The sequence below is a fragment of the Trichechus manatus genome, unplaced genomic scaffold, assembly GCF_000243295.1.
Source record: "Trichechus manatus latirostris isolate Lorelei unplaced genomic scaffold, TriManLat1.0 scaffold00023, whole genome shotgun sequence".
NCBI classification, from domain to species: Eukaryota; Metazoa; Chordata; class Mammalia; order Sirenia; family Trichechidae; genus Trichechus; species Trichechus manatus.
In genome coordinates this window covers 18,630,898-18,647,957 of record NW_004443959.1, presented here as the reverse complement: position 1 = coordinate 18,647,957, position 17,060 = coordinate 18,630,898, and the positions used below count along the sequence as shown (strand labels likewise).

Genomic DNA, 17,060 nt, shown 5'->3' with positions numbered 1-17,060 from the left:
ACCCACGGAGAGCTGGGAGAGCGACTCGCACTGTTTTTCCAGCAGCAGTGATGGATCTAGACTGCTCCATTCCACACTTCTCCTAGGGCCTGCTCCTCTTCAGACCAAAGGTTCCAGATTAAACAGACAGATGAGGGCAAAGGTTGTGAGCTGGCGGGCGCTGGCTGATTACCCGCCACAGCTGCGTTTGGCTTGGCTTGGACGCTCTTTCTAAATTTTATGAATTAATTGCCAATATTTTAAAATTTAGCATAAAAACCCAGATTTTTGGCTATTTAAAAAAAAAATCAGAGAATCTAGCAAAATAGAGATCCCCATCACCAAATGGCAACAAAAGGCTGTGGCTGAGCTGCTGCCTCCTTCAGGTAGGGGGTCAGCGGGTGTCCATGCAGTCTCCTCAGTCTTCCACACGTCCCCCTGGACTGGCTGCTCTCATAGCATCCCCTGCCTTGACGGCGTAGACTTGTGAGTGTCTGTCCCCTGGATTAGGGCTGACCATGGAACAGAGCAAGCCTAATAATGAATAACTCATGACACTGCTTCAAAAGCCATGTAAGCCACGCCTGGTACATAAATAGGAACTTCAACTTGAGACTTTAACAATTGGTATTATTTTGCTGAGTTGGGGTGAACAGCAAAGAAACAAATGCACAGGAAGGAAAGACAATTCTGGAAGAAGCCCGTTCCATGAAACCAACGTACCTGGAGACCCAAAGTATCTGAGCGTTACCTCTTGTGTTTTCACTTCTCCGGCCACGTTTTTCGCCATGCACTGGTAAATGCCCTCATCGGTCTCCTGAGTGTTTTGAATCATCAGAGTTCCATCATCCAACAAATTTAAACGGGAATCTGTTTTCATGCTCAGCTCATTACTGTAAAGGCAAAAAGCTGACGGACTCAACATTTTAAAGCACAAGGAAACACATAATCCCCAGTGAATGGTTTTTTGGGACTAGGAATGGGATTCCAGGGCCCCAGAGTGTACGCTGATCACTGCAGAGGGGCAGAGTATGCCTATGCCTTGTCTTTTCAGGACACCTTTCTTTCTGAATAGCCTCTGTCTTCACTGGCATTTCTAGGAAAAGTGCCTATGTGTTTGCATCTCTGATTAATTCATATATTTACTTTTATTATTTATGTGTTCAATCTAGATCTATGTGTTTTAAAGTTATAATTCCAAAGGGAAAACTATGAACATAGAAAAAAAAATTCAAAGGTAACATTTTCCTTTGTTTGAGGCAAACTGATTAAAGAGAAAGGAGTAGAAACCTATTTTTACATTACTAAAAGCAACCTAAATATATACAGTAAACCAGTGGTACTGCTCCAGCTGCCACAGACGGTGCATCTGCCCAGATGTGCAATTCCCAGGACACCAATCTCTTCATCCTCCACATGACTTCGGTGAGTCCTCTGAACAAAAATGACCTCTCGCTGGACTCCTGCCACGTCACACAGACATTACCAATTCCCCTTGTCTCGCAGGCCAGAAAGGCATCCTGTGACTCAGCCCACCCCTGACATCTTCACACCAGTCTCCATCTCTCTGTTTCTGCCCCCAACCCCCCATCCTACACCCCTGTGAATGTACACGGGTCCTTTTGTTCAAAAACACGTGAGAAAGGGACAGCTGAAGTTCAACAGATAGCTAAGATCACAATTTACGGTAATCGTGTCAACAGAATAAGAAAAGCCAACATACTGCGCTACATGGGAGCGCCCCATTCCGAAATCTGTTGCCATTGAGTTGATTCCAACTCATAATGACCCTATAAACAGAGTAGAACTGCCCCATAGGGTTTCCAAGGCTGTATATCTTTACAAAAGCAAACTGTCACATTTTTCTCCCACATAGTGGCTGGTGGGTTTGAACCGCAGATCCTCTGCTTAGCAGCTAAGCACTTAACCACTGGGCCACCAGGGCTCCCATATGGGAACACAAAAATAAAACCAAACTCGTTGCTGCTGAGTCAATTCTGACTCATAGAAACCCTGGTGGCGTAGTGGTTACGAGTTCAGCTGCTAACCTAAAAGGTCAGCAGTTTGAAAACACCAGTGTTCCCTGAAAACCCTATGGGGCAGTTCTACTATGCCCTATAGGGTCGCAATGACTCGGAAATATGGGAACACAGACAGATCTAAAAAAAGATCTTATTTTTACTAGATCGTCAAGACAGATAAAGCCACTTTGGCAATAAAGGCTCACTTCCCTTAGTTCAGAAGCCCTGCTGGCGCAGTGATAAAAGTGGTCAGCTGTTAACCGAAAGGTTGGTGGTTCGAACCGACCAGCCACTCTGAGGGAGAAAGATGTGGCAGTCTGCTTCTGTAAAAGATATACAGCCTTGGAAACCCTATGGGGCAGTTCTACTCTGTCCTGTAGGGTCACTATGAGTCGGAATCAACCGGATGGTGGGGGTTTCCCTTGGTTCATGTAATTAATCGTCTTCAATGCTGAGAATGACTCTACTTTATTCTCCTAAGAAGCCAGCAAAGCCAAGAAATTGTGATTACACCTACCGAAGGAAAACAAAACTGGTCATTTTTTCTGAAGTGTATTATTATTATTTTTGTGCTTTAGGTGAAAGTTTACAGCTCAAGTTAATTTCTCATACAAAAATTTACACACATATTGTTATTGCAACCCCTATAATGTGACAGCATACTCCCCCTTTCCACCCTGGGTTTCCCTTGTCCATCCAGTCAGCTCCTGTCCCTTCCTGCCTTCTCATCCTACCTCCAAACGGCAGCCGCCCATTTAGTCTTGTGTATCTGCTTGAACTAAGAAGCATTTTTTGAATGCATCTCCCATGGGCCCTGTTAATAGAAACTTCAGAGTGCTTCCCAATAGTTTGTAAAAGCTTCATGCGTGATCCACACATAGCCTATAGCCCACCAAGTTTCCTTAAGCTCTTCTCTGCCTGGGGTGGCCTTAGTCACCAATCATGAAAATATTTTTGCTTCTACACAAACTTTTCTGGATAGAAGCAATAATCATCTCAGGCCCCATAAACGGCACTCGTACTGGTACAGCCCAGCCTCCTTCCAATAACCGCAGTGAACTACCAGGTGAGGTGGCCAGCTGAGACATACTGGGGTGGTAGAGAGAGCCCCAGCATGGGAAGACAGGTCTCAGGACTTTGGCCCTAGCTCTGTCATATCTGGCTCTGGGATTTTTAACTCTTAGTATCAATTTGTTCATTTATAAAATGTAGGTATGAACAGTTGGAGTCAAATTCATACTCCTCTATCTTTTAAATCCACCACCCGTCTGTCAGTTTGTCAGACTTTAGTGGTGTGCATGTTGTTGTGATGCTGGAAGCTGTGCTACCAGTATTTCAAATAACAGCAGGGTCACCCATGGTGGACAGGTTTCAGTGGAGCTTCTACACAAAGACAGACTAGGAAAAAAGGCCTGGCAATCTACAGCCCAAAATTACACAGTGATAATCCTATGGATCACAACAGAATATTGTCCAATATAGTGCTGAAAGATGAGCCCCTAGGCTGGAAGGCATTCAAAATACACACTGGCCACAACAATGGACTTGAGCAGACCAACAATACTGAAGATCGCACAGAACCGGGCAACATTTCACTCTGTTGTATGTGGGATTGCCATGAATCAGAGCTGCTTGTACAGCAACTGACAACAACCTTTTAAATACACACTTCAGAATACTTCAGAATTCTTCCAGTGCAATAGTCTGGATTTTAAATCTCATCTACTTCAGAACCATCCGCAATAACAAGATATTTAAAGACTGGGACAGTGTGTTACATTTTCCCCGGCGTAACGATTAGATGCAACCCCAATGTTACTTCACAGTTCTGACAACAAAATCTAGAGCGACGCCAAATCTCCGTTGTCTTTGTAAATATTAACATATCTTCTGATTCCATATCTGGTCTCACTATTCTCGTTTTCCTCTTTTCTATAAATACTGTTTTACTCACACAACCCAGCCAGATTTGCCTTTGAGTCTGGCCCTCGACTACTAAGGAATGATGACTCAATCAGCGTCTGAACTATCTGGCAGTGAAAATAACTGGAACCAGAATCTTCCAAGATGTCTCCATTGCTCGGTCATGTCTTGACAGGGCCTGTGGGCTCAAAGTGAAAATACTAAAAGCTGAGATGAACAGTAAAACTCTGTTTCTAAACATGTGCATGTCAGTATCCTTGTGTAAATAAATTTGGTAAGTAATAGGAGGGTCATTTTATGTTAAAGAATTCCTTTTTAGGGTTAGCTTCATAATTTAAGCTTGAACATGCCCCCTTCATTTAACATGTAAGATCTTTAGTGATCTGACCCCAGATCTCTCCCCAAGCTAGCATTCCCCACCATACACCTTTGCCCACACCAGTATACTTCCACTTCCCAAATGGGTCATGTTCTCCTGGCCAATTCCCTTGCACATTCTATAATATCCTTTCCTCCTCTCTTATCCCTTTCTTTTCATCTAATCTTAGCTGACACAACCTTCAGCTCCATAATCTAACTGGGGGTGGGGGGGGCAATTAGCTACACTTTGCCACACTTCTGTCACGGCATAGTCATTCACCGTAACAGTCAGCTTATAGGCCTTCCCTCTGTGGTCTGTGAGCTCCTGGGGGCTGGGGTGTGGGGAATGTCTTATCTATGTACTCCCAGAACTTGGCAAAATATCTTACTTTTCAAAGATCCTTCATAAATGTTTGTGAAAGGAAATGGAATCTTTGCTACAGGAGACAAATCAGACACCTATAGAAACTCAGTAAATATCTGTTGAATTAGCAGAGGAAGTCTGCAGCTGCCCCCACTTACTCCTGTCTCCCTAGAGATGCACAGTCCTCAGCAGAGGTTCACTAATACCACCCTCACCTAGTCAGGTGTGCTCATCGTCCTCCAGGTTCAGTGCCAGCTAAAATCAATGACCAAAACCCTGCAACTTCTGGCCATAGCAAATCTGCTGCCGGGAAGGAAAGTGGATGGGTAGAGAAGAATGTATATTAACTTTCCTTCCAGTTCCTAACCCCAGGCAGTGGGAAGTAACATAAACCAAAACCAAAAACCAAACCCACTGCCTTCAAGTTGATTTGACTCATAGCTACCCTGTAGGACAGAACAGAACTGCCCTACAGCGTTTCCAAGGCTATAATCTTTACGGGGCAGATTGCCAGGTCTGTTCTCCCTCAGATAAACTAGTGGATTTGAACCAGTGACCTTTTGGTTAGCAGCCAAGAGCTTAACCACTGTGCCACCAGGGTTCCTCGGAAGTAACACGCTGCTCTTTAATTCAAACCACTGCACCCTGGCAAGGAGAAAGTGCATCATCCTTTACGAAATGAGGCCTGCTCAACTCTAATTCACATCCCTGTGCCTAAGCCAATTCACTTGGCAGATGTCTTTAACACTAGCAGAAATGTCTGCTCTTAGTTCAATTTGGAGCCCTGGTGGCGCAGTGGTTAAGAGCTATGGCTGCTAACCAAAGGTCAGCAGTTCAAATCCACCAGCTGCTCCTTGGAAACCCTACAGGGCAGTTCTACTCTGTCCTATACGGTCACTATGAGTTGGAATCAACTTGGCAACGGTTTTAATTTCAGTTTAGATACCGAAGCCACCACCTGTCTTTTAGTTGGTCATACTGTGGTGAACTGTGTGTTGCTCTGATGCTAGAAGCTATGTGACTGGTATTTCAAATACCAGAAGAGTCACCCATAGTGGACAGGTTTCAGTGGACGTTCTAGACTAAGACAGACTATTGAGAAAGTCCTGACAGTTTACTTCCAAAAATTAGAAAACGAAAACCCTCTGGGTCACAACAGAATACTGTCCGATATACTGCTGGAAGATGATCCTCCTAGAATGGAAGGCACTACACAGTGGCCACAACAATGGACTTGAGCATACCAACCATTGGGAAGATGGCGCAGGACTGGTCAACGTTTCGCTCTGTTTCTATGTGGAATCGCCATGACTCGGAGCCAACTCAACAGCAACTAACAACAACAATAAGCCCAGCAGAAGAGATGCAAAAAATATATATTTTTTCCTTTATATACTTTCCTACATGGAAAAGAAAGAATCAAGGTGGAGGATGAGGAGGCTGCTAGGGGGTAGAGGTGAAATCCACTGTCAAGCGAATAGAGTACCTGAATATATTTTGAGAAACACTATGTACCAAATGTACTCTAATGACATTTCTGCACAACATTCAACTTACTTGTTTCGAAGCCAAATAATTTCAGGTTTGGGATTGCCTTCGGCTCTACAAGTGAAGTATACGGTATTCCCGGAGGTCACATCTGCATCCTGGGGCTCTGACGTAATCCTTGGCCTTTCTGTGTCAAATGATGAAATGGAAACCTTATTAGTTCTAAACTTCAAGTCAAATTACACAAGAACACAAACCAAAGTCCTTGTGTTCACAAGAAACCCACAAATGTTCAAAAGCACATCTCAACCATAAATATTTTATTGCCCTCACAAAAACAATGCGTTGGCTTCTTTACACAGATGGTTTTGCGGCAGGAATCTTTACACAGCATTTTTTTAATACCTCAGAGATGCCACGCTCTAAGCATCTAATAACACTGAAATGTTTTCAGACAAGGATCAAATCATTACCTGCAACGGTCTATTTAAAGAGCCCTGGTGGCACAAAAAGGAGCCCTGGTGGCGCAATGGTTACTGCACGCAGCTGCGAGCTGACAGGTTGGCAGTTCAAACCCACCAGGTACTCTGAGGGAGAGAGATGAGGCAGTCTGTTTCTGTAGAAATTTACGGCCTCAGAAACCCTATGGGGTAGTTCTACTGTGTCCTACAGGGTGACTATGAGTCAGAATCGACTTGACGGCAATGGGTTTGGTTTTTTGGTTTGGTGGCACAAAGATTAAGCACTGGGCTGTTAATCAAAAGGTTGATGGTTCAAACCCACCCAGCAGCTCCACGGTGATCTTAGAAAACCTTACGGGGCAGTTCTACTTCGTTACACGGGGTCACTATGAGTCGAAAATCGACTCAATGGCACCAGACCACAACAACAATCTATTTACCCTTTAAGAAATAGTGGACACTCAGTGAATAACTATTTTTATTGAATAAAAGAATAGAAAACGTTTAGCTAGAAGCAACTCTGAGAGCAAAAGCTACATAAAGCATAATGCGGGGGTGATGACACCAAGCCAGAGCTGCTCTCCGCTTACCTTTCCTTCCTTCATTCCCATGTGCCAGCTCACTCTGCTCAAGGTCACATGATCAGCCAGAGGCAGAGCCAAAATTCAAACGCAGGCCTGGGTGACCCAAACACCCATGATATTCCCACCACACATTACACTGCCTCTCTAGGAACAGAGAACAGATCCAAAAAAGCGGAGATCTAGGGTCCCTGGGATCTACTACTTCTCCCGCATTAGACTTCATTTCAAATTTCCCTAACTAAGCCGGTACTCCCAATCCTAGGTATATACTCAGGAGAAGTGAAAGCAGGAACGCCAACAGAAGCCTGTACACCGATGTTCGTTACAGCGCTCTTCACAATAGCCAAAAGGTAGAAACAAAGGCCCATCAACCGATGAATGGGTAAACAAAGTGTGGTACATACACACAACGGAGTATTACTCAGCCATAAAGAGAAATACTCCTAATGCAGGCCATAACATGGATGAACCTTGAAAACATTATCTGAGCAAAACAAGCCAGTCGCAAAAGGTCAAATATTGTATGATCTCACTTACAAAATATAAGCAAATATACAAAAAGCAAAACATATTAGTGGTTCCCAGAAGTGACAAGGAGGAGAAAAAGGGGAGTTTTTGCTTAGGGGGCATTGGGTTTATGTTAATGGTGGTGCAATAATTTGGAAAAGGATAGCAAGAATGGTTTCACAAACTGAAGAATGTAATCAGTGTCACTGAATTATACATGGAGAAACTGTTGAATCGGTGTATGTTTTGTTGTGTGTATTTTCATCACAATAAAAGAAGAAAAGAGACAAAAAACACTCCCTGCCTCATAAGGTGCCCTAAGTGAACCAGGAACTCAGCTGTTGGCTGGTCACATCTTTTGCCTAGGGAGGTACACGCTCATCTTTTTGGCATTTTAAATGATCCTTTCATCTTAGTTTTCCATCTGGTCCTCTTTAGAATGTTCAATTCAGGGAAACCTCTGGGCAAAGAGCTGCTTATGAAAACTCCATACACATGCCCATTCACCAGAAAGAGGCAAACCAGGTGGCAAATGAAGCAGAGGTGACAAGAAGGATAGCAACCAAGGAGTCACAGGAACAGTAAGAGCATGGAAAAACTTGTTCTGGGAACTTTGGTCCTGCTGGGCACTCCAGCTAACTGTATGGCTATGATGTTCGACAGAAAAAGCAAAGCACCTTTTCCCTTTGCTTTCCATTGATCAAGTGAGAGCTGAGATGAAACAAACCAAATCAACCAAACCCACCGCTCTCAAGTCGATTCCAACTCATAGCAACCCTATAGGGTTTCCAAGGCTGTAAATCTTTACGGAAGCAGAATGCCACGTCTTTCTCCCGCGGAGCAGCTGAAGGGTTCAAACCGCCGACCTTTTGGTCTGCAGCTGAGAGCTTTAAGAGGTAAAACAAAGAAGGCTGTAACTGCTTATGGCGATTATAAGAAAGGCTTATTGAGAAAGAGTGATATTAAAAAGAGAAGAAGATCCAGTATTGGTGCAGGGAAGGTAAGGCAGTCGTGCATGGCGGGTTAACACTATAAATGGGTTTAAACATGGGAGGTGAGCTAGGGATATCCACATTCACAGTCTCTGACTTAGTACTTTCACTCCTGTGACTTCACCTGTGAAATGAATCCAAAGGAAAGAGTGTTGTAACCAAAGATGTTCACAGCGCGGCAACCATTATTTATAACAGCAGAACCACTTTCAACCTTCAGAAACTGATCATTATACAGACAGTAACACGATACATACAATATCATAGGGCAACTTCTAGGTATTTAACATTATTAAAACCTGTCAAATTTACATAAAAGTGTGCATATAAAAGTTTGTAAGGGGATAGAAACAAACATGACAAATGTAGTCACATTATTGGTGGGATTATGGATGAAATTTACTGGTTTTTAATTTTCATTAATGTTTTTAACATTGAAAAAATAATAACAATACTTGGGATAAAGAACGAAAAGACTAATTTTAGGAAAAAAGAAAAAGCAGATTAAGAGAAAAGAAAAAGCTGAACAGTTCCTTGGGAATTGCAACCTGATTTAATTTTGTTTCTTTTCTTTTGATTTTGTTTTAAATTGAAGTGTTACATACAGTAAAGTGCACAAATCTAGAGCACACAATTCAGTGGAACACTTTACATAGGTATATTCCCGTGTAACCGCCCAGATCAGGACACAGAACAATTCCAGCTCCCGACAAGGCTCCATCGTGCCCATTCCCAGTCAGTATCTACCTCTGGACCTCACTCGTGGAAGTATCCACTATCCTGACTTCTATCATCCGTCAGGCAGCTACTGGGGGAATCGGGGGGAGAGTGAGGGAGAGGCCGTGACACTTTATTACATTTTGCTTATTATGCAGGGGAATCTTAAAATGAAACCTAAGTTGACTACTGTCATGGTTTGAATTATGTCCCCCCAGAAATGTGCGTATCAATTTGGCTGGGCCATGATTCCCAGAATTGTGTGGCTGGCCTCCATTTTGTGATTGTAATTTTATGTTAAAGAGGATTAGGGTGGGATTGTAACACCACACTTACCCAGGTCACATCCCCAGTCCAACGTAAAGGGAGTCTCCCTAGGGGGTGGTCTGCACCACGTTTTACCTTACAAGAGATAAAAGGAAAGGGAAGCAAGCAGAGAATTGGGGACCTCATACCACCAAGAAAGAAGCACCAGGAGCAGAGTGCATCCTGTGGACTCCAGGTTCCTGCGCAGAGATGCTTCTAGTCCAGGGGAAGATTGATGATGACGAGGACCTTCCTCCAGAGCCGACAGAGAGAGAAAGCCTTCCCCTGGAGCTGACGCCCTGAATTTGGACTTCTAGCTTACTAGACTGTGAGAAAATAAATTTCTCTTTGTGAAAGCCATCCACTCATGGTATTTCTGTTAGAGCAACACTAGATGACTAAGACAGAATTTGGTACCCAGAGAGTGGGGTGCTGCTCTAACAGATACATAAAATGTGGAAGCAGTTTTGAAACTGGGAATGGATACAGCAGTGGCAGCAGCAAAGGACCGGCAGCAGCAAAGGACCAGCAGCAGCAGAGAACCTACAGTGGCAGAGGAGCGGCAGTGGCAGAGAACCAATAGCAGCAGAACCAGAAGACCAGCGGGAGACGGCGCAGGAGCCAACCCACGGAGCGAGAGAGCTGAGTGCCTATGGGCTGGAGGCTTCCTGGCAGAGTGAGATGCCTCCAGGCACTTAATCGGTGGAGCTACACAGCTTTGGAACACTTGCCCCACCAGGGCAGATGTGGGCGTGAGGCCCAAGGAGCCTAGAGGCTAAGAGACCAGGAAACAAGCTGAAGAGACAAGGGACACAAGAAGCTGAGCTGCCTCAGCCTCAAAAGGTATGGCCACTACCTCAAGGGTTTCTAAGGGTGGAGTTGCCACTCAGATGGACTAGGAAAATGGTGCGCCTAAAGCCAAGGGAGCAGAGTTGCTGTCCCAGGGGGCCTGGAAGGCGGAGCTGAAGCCCAGGGCCGAGGGGCCTCCACTCAGAATCCAGAGACTTTGGCCAATACCTAGAGTCTGGAGGGCAGAGCTATTGTGTAAATTGTCTCAGAGAACAGAAGATTATTTTCAAAGCCTTGAGGGCTAATGTAATGTGTTCTGCTGACTTGCTTGGTGCCTTTATTCCTTCTTTCCCACCAGTTTCTCCCATTTGTAATGGAAATGTCTAGCTTGTGCATGTTCTGCCATTGTACCTTTGGAAGCAGATAACTTGTATTCTAGATTTCACAGATGAAGAGGAATTTTTGGATTTTGGACTTGGAGTTATGACTTTTGCTATGATATGATGGGGTGAATATGTTTTCCATGTTGCAAGGATGTGATTTTTGGGCAGCCAAAGGGTGGAATGTCATGGTTTGAATTATATTCCCCCAAAAATGTGCATATCAATTTGGCTGGGCCATGATTCCCAGAATTGTGTGGTTGGCCTCCATTTTGTGATTGTAATTTTATGTTAAAGAGGATTAGTGTGGGATTATAACACCATCCTTACCCAGGTCACATCCCCAATCCAATGTAAAGGGAGTTTCCCTAGGGTGTGGCCTGCACCACCTTTTACCTTACAAGAGATGAAAGGGAAGCAAGCAGAGGACTGGGGACCTCATACAACCAAGAAAGAAGCACCAGGAGCAGAGAGCATCCTTTGGACCCGAGGTTCCTGCGCAGAGATGCTCCTAGTCTGGGGGAAGACTGATGATGACGTGGACCTTCCTCCAGAGCTGACAGAGAAAGAGAGCCTTCCCCTGGAGCTGATGCCCTGAATTTGGACTTCTAGCCTACTAGACTGTGAGAAAATAAATTTCTCTTTGTGAAAGCCATCCACTTGTGGTATTTCTGTTAGAGCAGCACTAGATGACTAAGACAACTACCAAATAGCTAAATAGTTTCTTATAGATGCTACAAGAATATGACCGGATCAGTCCAGAAAGCTGTCTGGGCCCCCCAGTGCTCTTTGTCATATCAGTCTGTACAGGAGAAATCGAAGGCCCCCTTTGATACGCCATTATACATATATTACCAACCTAATTTAACCACAATGGTATGATCATAATTAATTATAGTGGCTATCATGTATTGAAGTCTTACAAGACACACCCCATGTAACTCTGTAACCCATGCCAAGTTAGGTATTATTGTTCCCATTTACAGATTAGGAAAGTGAGGCTTAGAAAAGTTGTGTTTTAGCCAGCGTAACTAGGAAATCCATGACCCATCTGTCAGTTTTCTGTACTGTGGTGGCTTGTGTGTTGCTACGATGCTGGAAGGTATGCCACAAGTATTTCAAATACCAGCAGGGTCACCCATGGTGGACAGATTTCAGCAGAGCTTCCAGACCAAGACAGACTAAGAAGGGCCTGGTGATCTACTTCTGAAAATTAGCCACCAATAAACCTTACAGAACACAACAGAGTACTGTCCAATATAGTGCTGGAAGAGGAGCCCCCTAGGTTGGAAGGCATTCAAAATACACAGCGGCCACATCAATGGATGCAAACATGCCAATGATCATGAAGATGGCACAGTACCAGGCGACATTTCGCTCTGTTATATGTGAGGTCGCCATGAGTCAGAGCTGCCCCTTGGCAACTAACAACAACAACAGATACTAGAGAGCAAGGCTTCTCAGGATGTCCTCATCCAGGCCCCAAAGAGATTTTATTTTGATAAGGACACAGCATATGACGGCTGAAGAGACAGCTGTACGTGTTAATATCATCTCAGGAATGCCAAAACCCAAAAGGAGAGTCAACCCTGATGCCTGGTGGAGTTGACCCCCACCTGGCACCACAGTCTGGGAAGGCACCAAGGGCTTACTCACCACAATTGAGTTCTTCTGGGGTGATCGTGGCCACTGATCTTCCTTGGATTCTCCTAGGATATTCACAGGTAGCTGCTGCTTGGGCATTACCAGACTGGGCATAAGTCTTCAGCAAATCTGCCAACCACAGGATTTCACAGTCACAGTGAAGTGCATTTGAGTCCAATCGCCTTTGAAAAGGAAGCAGCAGCCAGTGAGGAGTGGAAATGAGTACCGTATTTTTACCCAAATAAAGTGCCTTCTGGGATTGCTTGCCGGCCGCATCCTCCTTCCTCTGTGAGGTATTTTCATAAAAGCACTATGCTGATTTTTTTTTTTTTTTTTTACAGCAACATGTGGAAGAGGATTGGCACGGCAGTGCTTGTGAGGGCACCTCGTGGTGGGGAGGGTGCTGTCCAGCAAACAAATGCGTTATTTGGCTAAAAACACAGTAGATGTTCATCCATTCTAGACAGACAAGGGCCTCATGGTCCAAAAATCACAAGAATCTGAATCATCAAATACACCATGGGAACTACTGGCTTTAAGGCATTGGGAGGAGATTCTGTTTTATACAACGAAGTATCAGACACTATCCAGCCCTCAGAAACCTTGGACTAATGGGAGAAATGAAGCATAGACACATATCTCAGTAAAAAGACAAACCCAAGAGCGTGGGGGGAAAAAAAAAACCTGAATAACACTAATAAAAAATGGAATAAGGTAGTTTATAATTAATGAGTATTTAACTATTACATGTTTTAGCTTCAAAACCAAGGAACAAACATGGACTGAATGGGTTAGGGGAAGTTTCATGAATGAGATATAGGCAGGAGCCATTCATAAAATCAATAATGTAGTAACAGTCATGACAAAGCATCTCCTAAGAACTATATTACTACATATTAGCTCACTTAATTCTGAAACATCACATAAGGTAGAATATTACATTAGAGTGGCATCTTACGGTTGGGGTTTACTTCTAAAGCCAGTCCATAAGATAATAATCATATACAGTGAAAATTCCCCTGGATGTTTCTGATGTAAGTGCCATGCTGAAGCCTGACATATTCTGTCCTAGTGAGTAAAACAGGCAGTTTCGTTCTTTCCTCCACCATTAGAGAAGACTGCTGTTTCTTCAGGCAAGAACAAAACCCAGAAGTAGTAGTAGTAAGAGGTGGAGGGGCGCTAGAAATGGTGGTGAGGATAGCTAACTGTTCTGGACACTTGTTATATGACAAGTACTGTCTTCTGAGCTTCACATGAACTAACTCATTATCAAAACCCCTAGGAGGTAGGCACTCTCTGTTTCCATTTTATAGATTGGGAAATGAGATCCAGAGACGTTAAGTAATGGACCCCAGGTCACAGCGCTAAGGGGGACAGAGCCAGAATTTAAGCTGTGGCTATTTCCAGTCACTGAGTTCACACTACCACCTCCACGACCAGTTGCCCTGGAGTCGATTCCAGATATGTGTGCAGAGTAGAGATGTGCTCTGTAGGGTTTTCATGACTGTGACCTTTCAGAAGCAGATCACCAGACATTTCTTCCAAGGCGTCTCTGGGTGCGTTAGAACTGCCAACCCTTGGGTTAGTAGCCCAGCGCTTAAGCTTTTGCACCATCCGGGGACTTCCAAGTTCTTATTACCTCTACCTCTACCCACTGCTGTTGAGTCAATTCCAACTCATAGCGACCCCGTAGGATGGAGAAGCACTGCCCCATAGGGTTTCCAAGGCTGTAAATCTTTACAGAAGCAGACTGTCACATCTTTTTCCCACAGAGCGGCTAGTGGGTTCAAACTGCTGACCATTTGGTTAGCAGCCGAGTGCTTTAGCACTGTGCCACCAAGGCCCCTTAAGTTCACACTAGGACAGCCAAATACACAATGAGATGGGACTGAAGATGGAGTGAAGTCACATCTCCTATCTCTGTTTCTCTAGGACATAAGGAGAACGGTAGACAGAATTGGTCCCACTACTAAAATTGTCATTGCTCTGCCAAGGATGTACAACAGAAATCTATTAAGTTCAGTGCGGATACAGGTAACTCCAATGTGTCATGATTTCTCAGGTGAGTAAACTATGACCTGGAGAGGTAAGTTACCTGCTCAAGGACACTCAGCTAGTGGTGCTGAACCCAGCATCTGAACCAGTTACGTCTGGCTCCAAAGCCTGCTGCTACATAAAAGAGCCTCTCAGTGTCAGGACAGTATTACAGGGGCATCGTGGAGCAACTGATGGAGAAAATTAGGCAGATGGCATCTCACCAGGCCTTACAGTGGCTGAGAGTGCCAGCGGGAGGAAACGTGCCAACTCTGCCACTCTCTTCCCTCTGGTGGCTGAAGTGACATCTACAATGAGATCTCTGTAGACAGGAACCCCAAGTCATCAAGAGGAGACAGGATGGGTGGGAGGAAGGCAGCAGTGGGATTCATGAGGATGTGGGGATGCTGGGAGATGAGGTTAGAAACAGCTCCTTCAGATACAGGGGCAGGGACGTAATGAGCCTTCTCTACTTAAACAAACCAAAAACCAAACCTATTGCCATCGAGTTGATTCCAACTCATAGCGACCCTACAGGACAGAGTAGAACTGCCCCATAGGGTTTCCAAGGCTGTAATCATTTACGGAAGCAGACTGCCACATCCTTCTCCCCAGGGGCGGCTGGCGGATTCAAACAGCACACATTTCTATTAGTAGCCGAGTACTTTAACCATTGCACCACCAGGGCTCACTCCTCTACTTAGCACTGGCAAACTCTTAACATTGAATGCAAATCTCAGGTTCTATAGTTTGAGCAATATAAAGAGAGCGAATAGAGGAGAGAAAAGAGAGTATTAATGAAAAAGGATTTGCACTAGTCTATAGGAGGGAATTTGTCAGACACCTAGAAAGAGGCTGAAAATAGAGAAACAAATGGTTGTCGGTATATTCAAGTCTCTAATTAACCCCTCCTGTCTGCCCTGAGTGGCAAAACTCTTTGAGCTAGATACTAACTGAAAGGTTAGCAGTTCAAATCCATCCAGCGGCGCCAGGGAAGAAAGCCCTGGTGACTTGTTTCTCTAAAGATTACAGCCAAGAAAACCCTATGGTGCAGTTCTGCTCTGACACTTTGGGTCACTATGAGTCCGAATTAACTGGATGGCACCTAGCAACAACAAGCACTTAGAAATATTGAGAATAACCACCTTCAAGATCAGAAGAAAAACACAAAAAGCATGTCAAATAACTTCATCAGCACTAAAATGGCTTAATTGTAGTGTAAGAAATTACTCAGTTAAAAAAATATACACACACACATATATATATAGAAGGTCTTTAAAAACTGCTTAGACTTCAGTCCATTGAATATATTGTAATTATATGCATACCTAAAATAAAAGGAATGGAATATAGTACAGAGATTCTTTCTACACTGATTTTATTTCCACCAATAAATTATGCACCACTGCATTAACCGTGGAAACCCTGGTGGTGTAGTGGTTAAGAGCTCGGCTGCTAACCAAAGGTTGGCGGTAGTTTGAATCCACCAGGCACTCCTTGGAAACTCTATGGGGCGGTTCCATTCTGTCCTCTAGGGTCACTATGAGTTGGAAACGACTCAACAGTGATGGGTTTGTTTTTTGGTTTTGGTATTAAAAATTAACTTAAAGAATTAAAAGATTTTTTTTAAAAAAAAAAAAAAAAAAGTTCTCTTCTCCTAATTTTGGCTACTGACCTCATGGTCCTGATGAAAAGATTAATTTTTTACCACATTCACTGAGTCATACCTGAATTGTTTTACAATCTAACTGATGTAATCCACCCTCTGTATATTTACACCTTTCATGATGTATGTTCTGTTATAAGTACCTCAAAATCCCTAGGAAAAGAGATCAGGTAAATGGATAAGAGGGAGAAATTAGGCTTGGCTGAAACAGTAGCACAAAAGGTACTATACTTACAATCTTTTCATGGATTCCAAATGATTAAAAGTCCCTGGAACTAAATGTGTAATTCGGTTGTTATGTAAAAATCTGTTGAAAGAGATAATATAACAAACCACCTTTTTGAAATATTTCTCAGCCACGTAGAAAAGAGTACAAAAAGTAAAATATACCATCGTTGGTCCGTATTTCAGTGATTACATTTATTTAATATAAATGGATTTGGAAACAATAATAATTACTCCAGGATGCTTTTTCCCCCATTTTATCACCATTTCCAAATAGAAAAAAACCATAAGCCCAGCTGCTGCACTGTTAATTATTCTAGGAACACAAATTTTATACCAAAACTGTTTTCAGGTATTTGAATAGATAATGACCTAAATTCTATAAAGCAAATGAGCAAAACCCAGACACCGATGATCTTTAAATAAAAACATAAGGTTAAAGAAGAAAATGCAACTTACAGCCTTTCAAGCTTTGGCAGATGTTGAAATGATTCTGGGTCCAGAGTTTCTATCTGATTAAAGTGCAGGTATCTAGAGAGGTTTTTTAAAAAGAAAAAGAAACAATTTAAAACATTTTTTTTTCCAGATGCAAATTTTCTGCCTTTTTTTTTTTTTTTTTT

At 43.4% G+C, this 17,060-nt stretch overlaps 1 protein-coding gene across 1 annotated transcript in view; it reads right to left on the bottom strand.

Annotated features, from left to right (window-relative positions):
• The window catches only part of PXDN (peroxidasin), a 137,566-nt gene that overhangs the window by 42,115 nt on the left and 78,391 nt on the right, over positions 1 to 17,060 (bottom strand). The window contains exons 6-10 of the mRNA XM_004373104.2: positions 16,900 to 16,971; positions 16,451 to 16,522; positions 12,528 to 12,697; positions 6,205 to 6,322; positions 703 to 872 (exon numbers count right to left, since the gene is read on the bottom strand). Coding sequence (XP_004373161.1) covers positions 703 to 872; positions 6,205 to 6,322; positions 12,528 to 12,697; positions 16,451 to 16,522; positions 16,900 to 16,971 — 602 coding nt within the window. The remainder of the gene's footprint in view (positions 1 to 702; positions 873 to 6,204; positions 6,323 to 12,527; positions 12,698 to 16,450; positions 16,523 to 16,899; positions 16,972 to 17,060) is intronic.